This window comes from Triplophysa rosa, linkage group LG6, assembly GCF_024868665.1.
Source record: "Triplophysa rosa linkage group LG6, Trosa_1v2, whole genome shotgun sequence".
In the NCBI taxonomy this organism is placed as follows: domain Eukaryota; kingdom Metazoa; phylum Chordata; class Actinopteri; order Cypriniformes; family Nemacheilidae; genus Triplophysa; species Triplophysa rosa.
The window spans coordinates 878,834-894,212 of NC_079895.1; the positions used below are offsets into that span (position 1 = coordinate 878,834).

Genomic DNA, 15,379 nt, shown 5'->3' on the forward strand with positions numbered 1-15,379 from the left:
AACACGCTAAACAGTACCGATAGTTTACAAACTCTCTCTCTCTCGTGTGTGTGTGTGTGTGTGTACAAGTTTGGCTATGCCTATCAAGGCCATAATAATGATTAACATGTCTTTTAAAAAATACCTGTGAGGACATGTGGTCCAATAAAGGCTCTTAATATATCCACAGGTTTGTATCAGAGCTACAGAATGTTTCACACTAAGAACATTTAAAAAGTGAAAATAGTGTGTGTGTCAACAGAAATGAAAGACTGGCATTTTATATCATTTATTTATTGAATAGCTTATGTTACATGTGAAATATTTCTACATCAGTGGATCAACTATTAATATACACTTGGTGGCCTTCTTGATAAGATTCCCAGGCCTTAGTCGAGTCATTCGACGTTTGAATAAAACATCTGGCAAACTTACATCTTAATAACTAAAATCAAGGACAAAAATGTGACATGCATCAAATCATATACAGCTCAGATCAGAGAAAAACATGTATGTACAATTTTAGGGTTACTTCAAAAAAGTCTAATCTAATAAAAGCTCTTGTGTCTGGTAGACAACTGCAGGAAAGTGTTCTTGAGGTGTTTCATCTAAGTATAAACGTCGTCTGAGATGTTTTTACACAAATTTCCTCATGATAACAAAAATATAGTGAGCAACAAGATCAAATGGAGAAGATCATCGGAGAAGACCTTCTGTAACCCACTGAACATTCTCACCATTCGTTTTTCTATTTAGTGGTGAAATATCTGCTGTAGAGGTCGCTGTACATCGCCTGGTTGTCCACGCGGATGGCATTCCGGAGGGACTGCCAAAACCAAGCCTCGGCAGACGGCGAGCGCGGCCACTCCAGGATGCTGTGACTGCACAGACGTCTGCGCAGCCGCAGGAAATGAGAGTGCTGCAGCACCGGCTCCAGCAGCAACAGCACGATCACGTCCTCGTTGTCCTCCAGGAGGCGCTGCTGAGCCAGAAAGACGGCCAGCTTGAAGAAGCCGCTGCTCACGTACCTCTCGGTCAGCACGAACACAGTTTTACGGCTGTGCTGGATGCTCTGGGTCAAACAATCCACGACGGGTGAACCGGGCGTCCAGTCACGCTCCTCCAGACAGATGGGCAGGAAGCGCTCGCCGTGCTCCTCTAGTTGCTCCAGGAGCTGGTTCAGGACCCAGTCGGACACGTGCGGATCATTGGTGTCGTAGGTGATGAACGCATCATAGACACAACTTTCAGAGCTGAGGTAGTGGTATCCGGTGACTCGAGCTTTCAGGTAGTAGAATATGTAAGTGACGTCCCAGTAGAACATGTGCATGACGATAGACATGAGCGTGGTGAAGAATACAACGACAGTAGAGAAAAAATACACCAGAAAGGCCACCTGGTCATCAATGCATTCTTTAATGTCAAAGAGAACGACCGGCTGACCTCTTCGGTCTTCAGGCACGGCGCAGGTCACGGAGGTCACCAGCTTTGGTATCTTCACCCTGGTGTCATAAATCCACAGAACCAACTCGAGTAAATCACAGGTGCAGTGGAAGGGATTGCCGTGCAACCAGAGAGTCTTCAGGTAGGTCTCGCTGTCGGCCGGAAACGTGGATTGATTGATGGTTATCAGCCTGTTGAAACTGAGATCCAGCTTTTTCAGGTTCACCGCCCCCTTCAGAAACCCCCCGGGGAGCTCTGTGATCCTGTTGTACTGAAGATCAAGAAACATCAGCGAGGGAACGTCTCGCGACAGATTGCTGGATATGAAATATATGTTATTGCTGCTTAAAACGAGTTCGCGGAGCTGTGTGAAATTTCTTAACATTGACCACTGAATGCGTTTCAGGTGATTGTGACTCAGTATCAGTTTCTGAATGTTCTTGGGAAGATACGTGTAAACTTGATTGGTGATGTCTCTGATGTTGTTGTACGATATGTCCAGATAGGTCAGGTTGGTCAGTTTGTGGAAAATCCGGTGGTAGGTTTTGTCTCTCTTCCGCCATAACTTGCCTAGACTGTTGTCCTTGAACTGAAGCTCCTGGAGAGACCGACTGGACATGGTTTTGGTGGTGAGCGTGTTGATGCTGTTAAAACTCATGTTGAGAACTTTTAAAGAGGGCAGACGCTCGAGGAAGTTCAGATTGTGCGTGATGCCTTGCACGGTGAAATAATGCGGGTTGTAACTGAGGTCCAGCACTTCCAGATCCTGTAGCTCTGTGAAGGCGTCGTCGTATGCCAAGTCGATTTTGTTGTAGGACAGATCCAGATATTTGATGCCAGGAAGCGACGTGAATTCAGATCCGTTGGGGGCGGCAGCGAAACCATTTTTGGAGAGGTTGAGGCAAGAAATGTTCCCGTACAACTCGAACTGTTGAGGAGAGATGAAGAAGAGATTATTTCGACTCAGATCCAGCACGCGTCCGGCGGCGAAGCACTCTGGTTTCACCAGGCTGTTGGAGACCTCATATGCGTGATCCTTCTGGTGGCTGTAGGATTCTGCCAACGAGGGCATCTCGAACGAAGATCCCACATCTGGAGCGTGCCAATCTCGACCCTCTCGGTTTGCGGGTCGACTCTGCACCACCGGGTGAAGTCTGTTTTCCGAAAGATACAGCAGCTTCAAATGTTGCAACTGCAAGAATATTTTCGAGTCCGCGTGGACGATAAAATTAGTGCCAACATCCAACACGGAGAGGTTTTTTAGAGCTGACAGAGAGCGGAAGGTATCCGCTCCTATTTCTTGAAAAACCAAACCCTGGATGTGTAGGATCTCCAGCGAGGTCAGGTTGGAGAAACTGGATGACAGCGTGATGCTTTCGGGATAACTCTTCAGAGCGTAATTAAACGACAGATCCAGTTCCCTCAACAGCGGTAAATTGCTCAAGAAAGTGTGGTTGGCAGTAACAGCGCTTGACAAAAAGTTAAAGGAGAGGTACAGCTCCTCGAGCTTTGAAAGCTTTGTAAACCAATTGGGATCGAGCGAATCGATCGAATTTCCTGCGAGATGCAGTAATCGGAGCTCTACCAGGTTAAAGAACGCTCGCGGATGGATTTCAATGGAGCCGTTAACGCAGGGAACACATGGATATGGGGCATTACTGCATCTGGGACAGTTGCCTTGGATTTTAAGAGTTGCCAGGTTGTCGAGTCCATGGAAATCATGCTCGCCAATGTATGCGATTTGGTTGGAAGCCAGCTCCAGCGTTCTTAAAGACACAGGCAGTCCTGTCGGGACGTGACTCAAGTTATTGTATGACAAAGAGAGATGACTCAAGCCAGTGAGGGACGAGAAACTTCCATTTTCAATAGCGTAGTATCTCGAACATGGATTCCAATAGTAACAGTTTTTAGAAAGATAAAGATACGTCAGGTTTGTCATGCGTGAGAACGCCGTGGTGTTAATCAGAGTGATTTTATTCTCCACCAACCGGAGTTCTAGCAGGTTCTCTGGAAGCTTTTCAGGGATGCGCTCCAGGGCCATGCCGTTCATCTCTAAAGTTTTTAAATTGGTCAAATTGGAAATAAACCCAGCAGGAATGGTGACCTTCTGGTTCTTGTTGATCCAGTTGAGATTGAGATAGGTCAGATTTTTCATGTTTTGCGCTGTTAAGTTCTGGATCCTGTTCTCAGAGAGGTCCAGGCTCGTGGTGTTTGCGGTTATATTTGGCATCTTGGTCAGTTGACGCCCACGGCAATTGAACACAACCGTCATGGATGTTAAGTTTTCATGGATGTCACAGGGCGACGTCTTCAGGGTCCTCAGGCTAATCTGACACAGGAGAAACTTCATCTCGAACGCAGCAATCAGCCAGACCACGAATTTAAACCAGAGGAACGCAGAGACCTGGAGAAACAACAACAACAAAAAACCATTCAGTCATTTCTTTAGACAAACTCTTTTCATATTCATATTACATAATGCCAAAAGTAAACTGAGCTTTTAAAAGTGCACGTAATATACAAATATAATAGGGCTGTCAAACGATTAATCATGATTAATCGCATCCAGAATAAAAGTTTGTGTTTACATAATATGTGTCCGTGTACTGTGCATATTACCTTTGTGTCTATAAACACATACACACACATACATATATTTAAGAAACATATAAAAATTAATAAACGTTTATATGCAATTTAAATTATTGGTAAATATTAATAATTCACCTAAAAATTAAATAAATATATATACATTTATGTCTATGTTTTTATATTTATAAATACAAAATTAATATCCACAATACACGGTCACATATTATGTAAACACAAACTTTTATTTTGCATGCGATTAATCGCGATTAATCGTTTGTCAGCCCTAGAATATAATAAATATTATAATATAAATATACTCACACAATACACACAGCATGTGCGAGACTAAAAGCCACAAATTCCTCAATTAAAAGATTTTACTTTTGAAATTGAAAACGCATTAAATGAAATCAACAGCCCAATATAAACACATTCCCTCTTTTTAATGTCTATACAATTGTTTTAATAAATAATTTTCTTACCATGGTAGCAGTGTCTATTTATAGTCCCGTGCAAGCAATGCAGCGTTGAGACACAAAATAAGCAGTGCACTTCCATGTACACACGACTGCATCTGAGAAAAGGGAAGTTTTGTTGTAACTGGCAGGGACTTCCATCACTCACTGACCTCTGAATGTGACTGGCACCTGGCACTGCACATATGACTTTACAGTAAATCCTTCCCTTTGTCTTTATTAGTAAAAGTTAAAGTTTGTTTTATCTTGTTATATCTCAATGGTAGATGGCTGAGTGAAATGACCACATGTTTCAGCACATGAGGAACTTCTGTCTTCTGTTCCTCATTTACAACAGCTACGGCCACAAATCACACCCATTTAAAAAGATCAGTATACTGTGCACTGTGAGCACATTTTCTGCATTTAATACAGACTATTGTGTATGGGTTACTTATGTACTACATATCATATATACACCGTTTAACAACAACACTCGCACAGAATTTTGTATCCCATGATGTAGTTCAACTGAATTTCCACTAATGAATGATTGATTTGAAAGACACTTATAACTTTGACTGCTGAAAGTGAACAATTTATGCCAGCACGTCTGCTATCTGATCTCTAATACCCAGCCCCACTAACAATACTAGAGAGTAAGAAAACATACATCATCCCACATAATACATATTGTGATTTTACTATAGTATTTACTGTAAAACACTGCAGTGAGATTTATAGACAAATATAGATCAAATTGAAAGTATCCTACGGTGTGTACTATAGTTAATACTACAGAACACTATACTAGAATCTTTACAGTTTACTATAGTTAATACTACAGAACACTATACTAGAATCTTTACAGTTTACTATAGTTAATACTACAGAACACTATACTAGAATCTTTACAGTTTACTATAGTTAATACTACAGAACAGTTCTTTTTAATGTGGGATATGTAAATGTGTGCTTAACTTATATGCTCATTTACAAATGCATTTGTAAAAGTACAAATAATTCACACAGTCTCTCTAAAAACGCATTAAACTTATAAAGTATAAAAAATGAGCAAAATGCTGTTTCAAGTACAAACCCGATTCCAAAAAAGTTGGGACACTGTACAAATTGTGAATAAAAAAGGAATGCAATAATTTACGAATCTCATAAACTTATATTTTATTCACAATAGAATATAGATAACATATCAAATGTTAAAAGTGAGACATTTTGAAATGCCATGCCAAATATTGGCTCATTTTGGATTTCATGAGAGCTACACATTCCAAAAAAGTTGGGACAGGTAGCAATAAGAGGCCGGAAAAGTTAAATGTACATATAAGGAACAGCTGGAGGACCAATTTGCAACTTATTAGGTCAATTGGCAACATGATTGGGTATAAAAAGAGCCTCTCAGAGTGGCAGTGTCTCTCAGAAGTCAAGATGGGCAGAGGATCACCAATTCCCCCAATGCTGCGGCGAAAAATAGTGGAGCAATATCAGAAAGGAGTTTCTCAGAGAAAAATTGCAAAGAGTTTGAAGTTATCATCATCTACAGTGCATAATATCATCCAAAGATTCAGAGAATCTGGAACAATCTCTGTGCGTAAGGGTCAAGGCCGGAAAACCATACTGGATGCCCGTGATCTTCGGGCCCTTAGACGGCACTGCATCACATACAGGAATGCTACTGTAATGGAAATCACAACATGGGCTCAGGAATACTTCCAGAAAACATTGTCGGTGAACACAATCCACCGTGCCATTCGCCGTTGCCGGCTAAAACTCTATAGGTCAAAAAAGAAGCCATATCTAAACATGATCCAGAAGCACAGGCGTTTTCTCTGGGCCAAGGCTCATTTAAAATGGACTGTGGCAAAGTGGAAAACTGTTCTGTGGTCAGACGAATCAAAATTTGAAGTTCTTTTTGGAAAACTGGGACGCCATGTCATCCGGACTAAAGAGGACAAGGACAACCCAAGTTGTTATCAGCGCTCAGTTCAGAAGCCTGCATCTCTGATGGTATGGGGTTGCATGAGTGCGTGTGGCATGGGCAGCTTACACATCTGGAAAGGCACCATCAATGCTGAAAGGTATATCCAAGTTCTAGAACAACATATGCTCCCATCCAGACGTCGTCTCTTTCAGGGAAGACCTTGCATTTTCCAACATGACAATGCCAGACCACATACTGCATCAATTACAACATCATGGCTGCGTAGAAGAAGGATCCGGGTACTGAAATGGCCAGCCTGCAGTCCAGATCTTTCACCCATAGAAAACATTTGGCGCATCATAAAGAGGAAGATGCGACAAAGAAGACCTAAGACAGTCGAGCAACTAGAAGCCTGTATTAGACAAGAATGGGACAACATTCCTATTCCTAAACTTGAGCAACTTGTCTCCTCAGTCCCCAGACGTTTGCAGACTGTTATAAAAAGAAGAGGGGATGCCACACAGTGGTAAACATGGCCTTGTCCCAACTTTTTTGAGATGTGTTGATGCCATGAAATTTAAAATCAACTTATTTTCCCCTTAAAATGATACATTCTCTCAGTTTAAACATTTGATATGTCATCTATGTTGTATTCTGAATAAAATATTGAAATTTGAAACTTACACATCATTGCATTCTGTTTTTATTCACAATTTGTACAGTGTCCCAACTTTTTTGGAATCGGGTTTGTACTTTTAACTAACATACTGTACATCATGTCTCACTGCTCAAAAGCATTCACACTACCCACGTACGAAAGTTTATTTAGTTAATCTTTTATTTCATATAAATTTATAGTACAAAACGGAGTCTTATCAAATTGACATGATTAAAGATTAAACGTGCTTTTCTATGTACTGTATTTAAAGGGAAACTTCAGCCATCATTTCTTCATCCTCATATCATGTCAAACCTGTGTGAGTTTCGTTCTTCTGCAGAACACAAAAGAAGATATTTGGTTGACAACATTGAACTCCATTGACTACCGTTGAGACATTTCTCAACATATCTTCTTCTGTGTCTCACCAAAGAAAGAGTTGCACACAGGTTTAAAACCACATGACAGAGAAAAAACGAGTGAATTTTTATTTTTTGGGTGGGCTATCCCTTTAAATAAAGGACATGTGATATGTATACACAGAAAGAAGAACTATAGAAAGAACCCTAAGCTTTCACGTGTCACGGGCATCACAGAGATTCCTGGAAGAGTTTGTTATATTGCTGACGACCAGAAGACATCACACTTCTGAGACTGAACCAGAAATATGTCTGCGCTTGTGGATTCCTCGGCCACTCGAGGACTGATTTCTTATACAGTCTCTTCCTCAGTCTCAGGTACTTAGACTGACAGGGCATCTTCTCCAAGAAAATCAGGACGATGACGTCGTTCTTCTCATCCATGAGCCGCTGATGGGCCAAATAAAACGCCGTCCTGAAGTTCCCCCCCTTCATGTAACGTCCGGTCAGAATGAACACGGTGAGTTTACTCGTCTGGATGCTCTGGGAAAGATTCTCGATGAGCGGGTATCCAGGCATCCAGTCTCTCTCCTCCAAACAGAGATGCATGGGCGTATCGCCCCTGTCCTCCAGTTGAATGCGGAGCTCCTGCATCACCCACTCGTGAACCGACGGGTCTGTGGTGTCGTAGGCCACGAAAGCATCGTACATGGTGTTGCTGGAGGGGAGCCGCTGGTACCCCTTGAGCTTGGCCATACAGAAGTGATAAATATACCAAACATCCCAGAGGAAGAGATGACTTGATATGGTGAGGGTGAGTACGCTTAGAATCACCGAGGTCAGTAAAATAAAGAGGATGATCGACAGGGAGTTGTGTTGACAGGCTTGAAGGTTCAAAAAAATGACACTCTGACCTCGCTGGGCGCTCGGGGAGGCGCAGTTGACATCGGTGGCCAGACGTGGAATATTGACAGACGTGCGGTTGATCCATCGGACGAACCACGTGGCATTGCAGGAGCAAACAAACCTGTTGTTGTTCAAGTAAAGGGTCTCCAGGCGGTCTATGACGTTTTCCGGAAAGCTTAACGGATCGATGAACTGGATGCGGTTATAACCTAAATCCAGTTTCTTGAGGCTAAAAGCGTCCTTGAGGAAATCAGGAGGCAGTTGAAAAATACTATTCTTGCGCAATACGAGAACTTCAATGGATTTTGTATAGTTGGACAGACACGGAACGCTGGTCAAGCGATTACCACTGAGATCTAAGACCTTCAGGTTTGTAAGGTACACGAGGCCTTCCCATTTAAATGAATATATTCTGTTGCTAGCGACATAGAATTCCGTCAGCGTCTCCGGAAGGCCTTGAAAAACTTCCCCCGGGATGAAGTTCAGGTTGTTGCGAGAAATATCAAGCACCTTTAAGACTAAAAGTTTCTTGAAGTAGTTGACAAACCGCGTGTCTCCGTCTCTCCACAACATGTCCAGACGATTCCCTTTAAACTCTAGATGTTCCAGAGTGAAGCTTTCCATTTCTGTGTTTGTAGACGTGGATATCTGGTTGTCGTTCATGATCAGCTTGCTCAGTTTGCCCAGGTTCTTGGTGAAGTTCAGCATGTGAGTCAAACCCTCGGCCACGAAGTAGTGACTGTTGCGACTGATGTCCAGAACCACCAGATTGGTGAGTTCCTGAAACGCTGAAGAGAACATCAAGTCCAGACGATTGTCAGAGAAGTCCAGATATTGCAGGTTCTTCAACTGAACGAACTCCGAGCCGTTCAGACTCTGACTCATGGCATTACCTGATAAGTTCAGACACTTGAGCTCACCGAGATTCAGGAACCTAGGATGGAGAAAAAAGATGTTATTCCTACTGATATCCAACGTTTTTCCAAATCGACTGCATTCGCTATCAAACGGACTCGGAGTCCAGAGTTCCTTGTCTTTGTATTTGCAGCTGCGCGCGTATTCATCGTAAAGAAAATAGTGCATGTCCTTCACGTCTCCGTTGTGGTACTGAGCACCTTGAGACATCGGGGAACTAAACCAGCTTTCTCGGAAGGTGTTGGAAGTGGCGAATCCTCCTTCTGAAGGTAAAGAGATTTTGTTGTCTGACAAGTTGATGATTTTGAAGTTCTTCAGGTTCTTGAGGATGCCGAGATGTGCTATCTTTATAAAGTTTGTGCCGAGATCAACGAACTCCAGGTTCTTTAAGCCGCTCAACGGTTGAATGTCTTGGAGCGTGAGCTCTTGAAACACATACCCTTTGATTCTCAGAACGCGCAGAGATTGGAGACGATCAAACGATTGGGAAAGGTTAAGAGATGCTGGATAAATCTGCAGCGCAAAGTTAAAGGAGAGGTCCAACTCCTCAAGCTTCGGCAACAGTGCAGGAAATGAGGTGTGGGTTATCTCTTTAGCCAAAAAATTACTGGAGAGGTCCAGAACAGCGAGGTTTGTCAGATTCTGGAACCACTCTGAACGTATGTTGGTCAGAGAGTTACTGTGAAGACGAAGAGTTTTCAGGTTCATCAAGGTCCTGAAGGAGTTTGCGTGTATCTGGAGCGGAGCGTTGTCCGGGCACGGGGCGCACGGGAACGGAGCGTTATAACAGCGAGGACAATTCCCACTTAAATCTAGCAACTCCAGCTCGGTCAGGTTGCGGAAATCCTTTTCTGTGATTTTCTGAATGTTGTTATTGTACAAGTACAACTCTTTAAGGCTGGAGGGCAGCTTGTGGGGCACGTAGGACAGATTGTTGGACTTCAGAGAGAGCAGCGTCATTCTGTCGAGATGTAAAAACACGTCCTCTTGTATGTAATAGGACATGTTGCACGGGTTCCTGAAGTAACAGTTCTGTCCCAGGTAAAGTTTCTCTATATTCCTCAATTCTGTTAGATTATCTTTGACAATTGAAGAAATGCTATTGACCTCCAGACTCAGAAGCACGAGGTTGTGCGGAAGACCTTTGGGAATGGCAGACAGCTGGTTGCCATCCAGATAAAGGGATCTCAGATTCTTAAGCTTCGAGAAGGTCCCGTTGTCGATGGTCACGCTGTGGGTGCAGACGCGGTCTTTGGGTCCCACCTTGATGGGTACGCAGTTGCAGCGCAGGTCGATCTCGGTGATGTTCAGCAGGTTGTGGAAAGAGTCGTTCATGATGTGCGGTATATGGTTAATGGTCAGGGTCAGGTTGGTGGTGTTCGTGGGGATTCCCGACGGTACTTCGGTGAGGCCGCGTTCAGTGCAGTCCACGAGCACCTCTGTCCTGTTATCATCCACAGACACATCGCACTTCAGGCTTTTGGGGTACCATTGAGATCCATTCAGCTCCAGCGAGCAGATGAAGATCAGACCAGCGATGATCATCAAGATCTTCGTCATCTGAAAGAGAAACAATAATATAAGTGTTAAAATAACTCACAGAAGCTTTAGATTTCAGTCAAATTATCTCTTGGTCTTACAAATTTTTTTATCCAAGGCTGTTTGGAATGTATAATGAAAAATTTGCCAATAAGAGTTCAGAATAGAGAGATTAAAAAAAGACCTCAAGTAATTGCTTGAAAAAAAATAAGATAAAGTTTCTAAAAATGTACAAAACATTCAAATTATTTAAATAATAATTAATTAACACTATACTATATAATAAACTAAACTAAAACTGAACTAAAAAACATTATTCAATTAAATAAATGATTAAATAATCAAATAAAAATATAATATAACACTTTAAAAATATAATATAATTACATATAATAATAACAACTTATTTAAAATATTAATAAAACCAAATAAAATTACTCTGAAGACAAAATATTTGTTTTTTTGACCACAAAACAATTGCCAAAGTTACATTTTGTATTATTCCATACAATTATTCTTTAATGTGGAAAATATAAATAAGGTACGAGTAAGTAGCTCTACATTTTTGAAGAGTTGTGTACACACACTCTATGGAGAAAAGACTTTAATGAACAGTTTGAGTCATTCCGTGAGCACAAATCTTAATGCTACACATCATAATGATAATATAGAGAAGTATGTGCCTCTAATTTTATAGCAACAGTTTTGGGCTCGTCTCTACTCCAACATGACAATGGCCCTGTGCACAAATCAAGATTCAAAAAGAAATGATTGATTCAGTGTAATGTGGAAAAACTTGACTGGACTGCGTGACGCCCGGACCTGAACCCAACTGAACACTCATCACCCAAATCCATCAATGGAAACTACATTGATAAATATATTAATGCTGCACCAAACAATACTATACTAGTCTTGATTGGAATTACTGAAACAGATAGACATGTTTATTTGATATACACTATAATATACACCACATGGACACATATGTAAATGAAAATGAATGATCATGTGTGTGACTGTACATTGTGTTCTCTCCACGAGCAGATAAAGCCACACTGAAAAAAATGATTATGTGCCTTAGTAGATTATATGAAAATAAATGCTAAAAATTTGGGTTAATTTGGTTTGAGTAATTTTAATTGAACAAATTAAGTAACAAATACAAAATGTATTTAATAAGTAGAATTTACTTGATTTTGGTTAGTTAGTCATACTTGAATTATAGCAGCACATTTTACTTAATAAAATCCTCCTAACAATTTGCACAAATATTTTTTTAAAGTTATTTATTAACTATACAAGTTATTTTTTCAGTGCATTATTAATGTACAGAGTTGCTTGTTTCAGGTGAACTTTTCAGTTAAACTGCTGATATGTTGATGGTTACACAGCAGAATAACAATACAGTGCATTAAATCTCACAAAAATCTGAAGGAAACTCCCTCGAGCATCTTGCCACCACAGGAACACGAGAAGTGCACATAATGAGTTCATACAATATTCACATCTGCATGTGTCCAGTATGTTTCTGAGAAGCAGAAAAGATCCACAGATGATTTCATCATTCATCTATCCATAAATACAGCTGAACTTAACAAATCCATAAATAAACATGCCATTTTTTGTAAACAAATATTCTACTAAATACACAAACATTTCTCTGACGTGTGTACATTAACCTCTTGGCATCAGTTGAGTTCTTCTACCTCATCATTTATTCACAAAGGTTTAACAGAAATACCTTTATTGACTCACCATCTCTCTCTTGACTTTCAGGAGACGTCTGGGAGGAATGTCACGTAGAAGTGCAGCGATTCAGATCTTTTGCTTCATGAAGATCTCTGCAGCACAGGTGCCATTGACCAATAATAGCAAATTGACAAACAAAAGTGAGAATGAATATATTTAGACGACGAGACTTCCTCTTTATCTCGAAAACAATACATCACATTTACTCCTGAATCACCCCATGATGATGTGAACGAAGCTCTGTTACTCTCAACTTTTATCATGTGCAAAGAAAAAACGACATTTGATAACAACAACAAATATCACTGAAGTGTGACGAGAAAGACCACAAACACTTACACCCGTGATCTCCTGAGACTTACTCAAGCTTTACTCTGGTTTCTCAATAAACGAAAGTCATATTATGAAATAATCTTTTTTTCTCTGTCCACAAAATGAAAACAAACACATTCACACATTCGCAGTCAGAGCTGATCCTAGACGTCTGGGGGCCCAAGCAAACCTTTGTGGGGGCCCTTGTCATAGTTAAATTTAGATAAACATAACTGTAAACTACAATTGTTTTCTACTCTTTCAAAAAAAAACTTAGCTTTGTATGCTGTGCTGGGCTGTATGAGAGCAGTTTCACTGACTTCTGCTTGTTGTTGTCCTCATGTTGTTCCAACTGCTTCCATTGTTTCCCTCATTTGTAAGTGGCTTTGGATCAAAGCGTCTGCTAAATGACTCAATGTAAATGTAAATAAGAAATAAAAACGTAAATAATTCTAACCAACTTTATGCCAGTGGATAAATACTGAATTTGTAAATCTGTACTTGCATAATTTGGCAAAACTAAATAAGACTTTGAAATAGTACAAAAACACATGCCTTCTTGTTCTTTTGCAGACAGATAGCTCTGTTTTGTAGCCATGGCTGTAATCATGCATCATCAAATCACCTGTCGCACCCTACACGATGTCCGAGTATCAAAAGTAATTAAAATAAATTAAGTATTCATCTCAAGTATTAATCCGCAAGTTATAAAAATAGCGTCTTGTTTACATTATAAACAAGTGTAGTGTTTTTGATGTGGTACTCAAGGGGGCCCCCTGGGGGTGCAGAGGCCCTACGCAACCTGCGTATAGGGAGGATCAGTTTTCCTTAAACATTTTCTGAAATGTATTTAATGTCTTCTAATGAAAGAAAGAGAGCACACGTTATCTGTAACCAAGCGGAGATCTTTAATGGTGTGATAACTGAAATAAAACACATGAAGGTTATACTCGTGAAATGTCACCGTATGAGCTAAACAAGAACAACTACTCGTGAGAAGAAATTGGGAAGATTATGAAGTTCAGTGAGTTTTGTCATCCTGCTAAACTGAATAAAACACACGGGAGAAAAGAAATGACGCATCATCCGTGATGTCATTTACTGTATACATACATATATATATATATATCTTCTTTTAAAAATGCTATGCATTGAAGAATTCTTGTTCATATATTGTAGAACTCTATTGTACATATTGCACAAAATATACACAAACCATACGTCATCACACGGGCCGCGTACCTTGATTTCCATCATACAGTATGTGTCGTCATATGGCTTTGCTATGGCTAAATGAAAGCTGTACGAGGTCCATTCCTAACATCAAATAACAGCATTACTGCATGGCAATGTGATGCATTCAATGCACTTGAGCTTTGGTCGTCAAAATAACCGTTCAAAGCCTCCCTGTAAGAAACCGGAACCGGACGTCTAACGGCTGCGACGTCACTCCAAACCTTCAGCTTGAAATTCAAAAAGCTCTGCACATGCAGTCCGGAGGAATCTGACACAAAATGTGGCTGAAATGGGAGTATTTCTCAAAGCAGTGGGCACGTCTGAATGGACGGAGGTGTGTTTTCTGCGCTAGATTCATTTCTGCAGGTCAAAGTGAAATGAAAAATAAGTGATGATATTTACGTTCTAAATACACGTTCCTGGTTTTACTGTGTGCAAATTCATCAGTGAATAATTCTAACTTCAACAGAAATGTGAAACACCTCTTTCTCGTTGAGGTGATGTCACAGACCTCTCCCGTCCAATCGCCTCACTCCATTCCGTTTCGCGACGAACGCTTACGAAGAACAGATTCCAGCTTCCAGATGGATGAAATGAGTTCGGTCCTGCGCTATCCAAGTGATGTGAATGACAGGGGTTTTGAATCTTCTGCTTTCAGCTTCGGTCGATGCGATGGATTTGGACCGTCTGCTCGCTGTAGTCGCCATAAAAAGTGTCAATGCTCCCTGAGCCAATAGTGTTCCTATTAAAACTCCATTTCTGCCTCCCTGAGGCAACCAGAGCGGGGGTCCTTTGAGGCCGAGTGCAAATATAAACGGGGAAGAATTCAGACCTCCCGCCGCCTCTGGTTTGGCACATGTGAATCTGTGCTATGGATGAATATGGACACGTCGTGAGAGAAGACCAGTCTTGGGTTTCGTCTTCGTCGTCAGCGTGCTACACTGCAGTGGAAAAGAGAGATAGAGAGAGACGGTTGAAGGGTCTGGACGATTTATCATAACAAAATCATGAAAGTGTGGGATAAGCAGTGTTGGGCGAGTTCCTCTGAAAAAGTAATGAATTACTAGTTACTAATGACATATTCAAAAGTGTAATTAGATTTCTGTACAGATGACTCTCTCCAAAAAGTATTTCATGACTTATTACTAATGACTTTCTATATCCTACATCAACCTTGATTAGTTAAGTGATTCAAGGATAGACATGAAACGGCTCTTTTAATTCATTCAAATAAATCATATAAAACTACATAAAGTAGTATTATTAACTAACCAAAGCATTACAAATGTGAGAG

At 40.8% G+C, this 15,379-nt stretch overlaps 3 protein-coding genes across 5 annotated transcripts in view; all 3 read right to left on the reverse strand.

Moving 5' to 3' along the window:
- Positions 1-259: 259 nt before the first annotated feature.
- LOC130556131 (toll-like receptor 8) lies at positions 260-4,826 on the reverse strand. Its single transcript, XM_057336855.1, has 2 exons — positions 4,497-4,826; positions 260-3,826 (listed from the first exon to the last, which is right to left on the reverse strand). Exons 1-2 carry the CDS (start codon positions 4,497-4,499, stop codon positions 728-730), a joined length of 3,102 nt encoding a protein of 1,033 aa, XP_057192838.1. The 5' UTR covers positions 4,500-4,826; the 3' UTR covers positions 260-727.
- A 2,453-nt stretch (positions 4,827-7,279) lies between these two features.
- Positions 7,280-13,004, reverse strand: tlr7 (toll-like receptor 7). The gene is made up of 2 exons (XM_057336854.1): positions 12,544-13,004; positions 7,280-10,806 (listed from the first exon to the last, which is right to left on the reverse strand). Exons 1-2 carry the CDS (start codon positions 12,544-12,546, stop codon positions 7,657-7,659), a joined length of 3,153 nt encoding a protein of 1,050 aa, XP_057192837.1. The 5' UTR covers positions 12,547-13,004; the 3' UTR covers positions 7,280-7,656.
- Positions 13,005-13,713: 709 nt separating this feature from the next.
- frmpd4 (FERM and PDZ domain containing 4) overlaps positions 13,714-15,379 on the reverse strand; it is a 51,528-nt gene continuing 49,862 nt past the window's right edge. For all 3 annotated transcript variants that reach the window (XM_057335727.1, XM_057335726.1, XM_057335729.1), the window contains one exon: positions 13,714-15,026. In XM_057335727.1, coding sequence (XP_057191710.1) covers positions 15,022-15,026 — 5 coding nt within the window. In that variant the 3' untranslated portion in view covers positions 13,714-15,021. The remainder of the gene's footprint in view (positions 15,027-15,379) is intronic.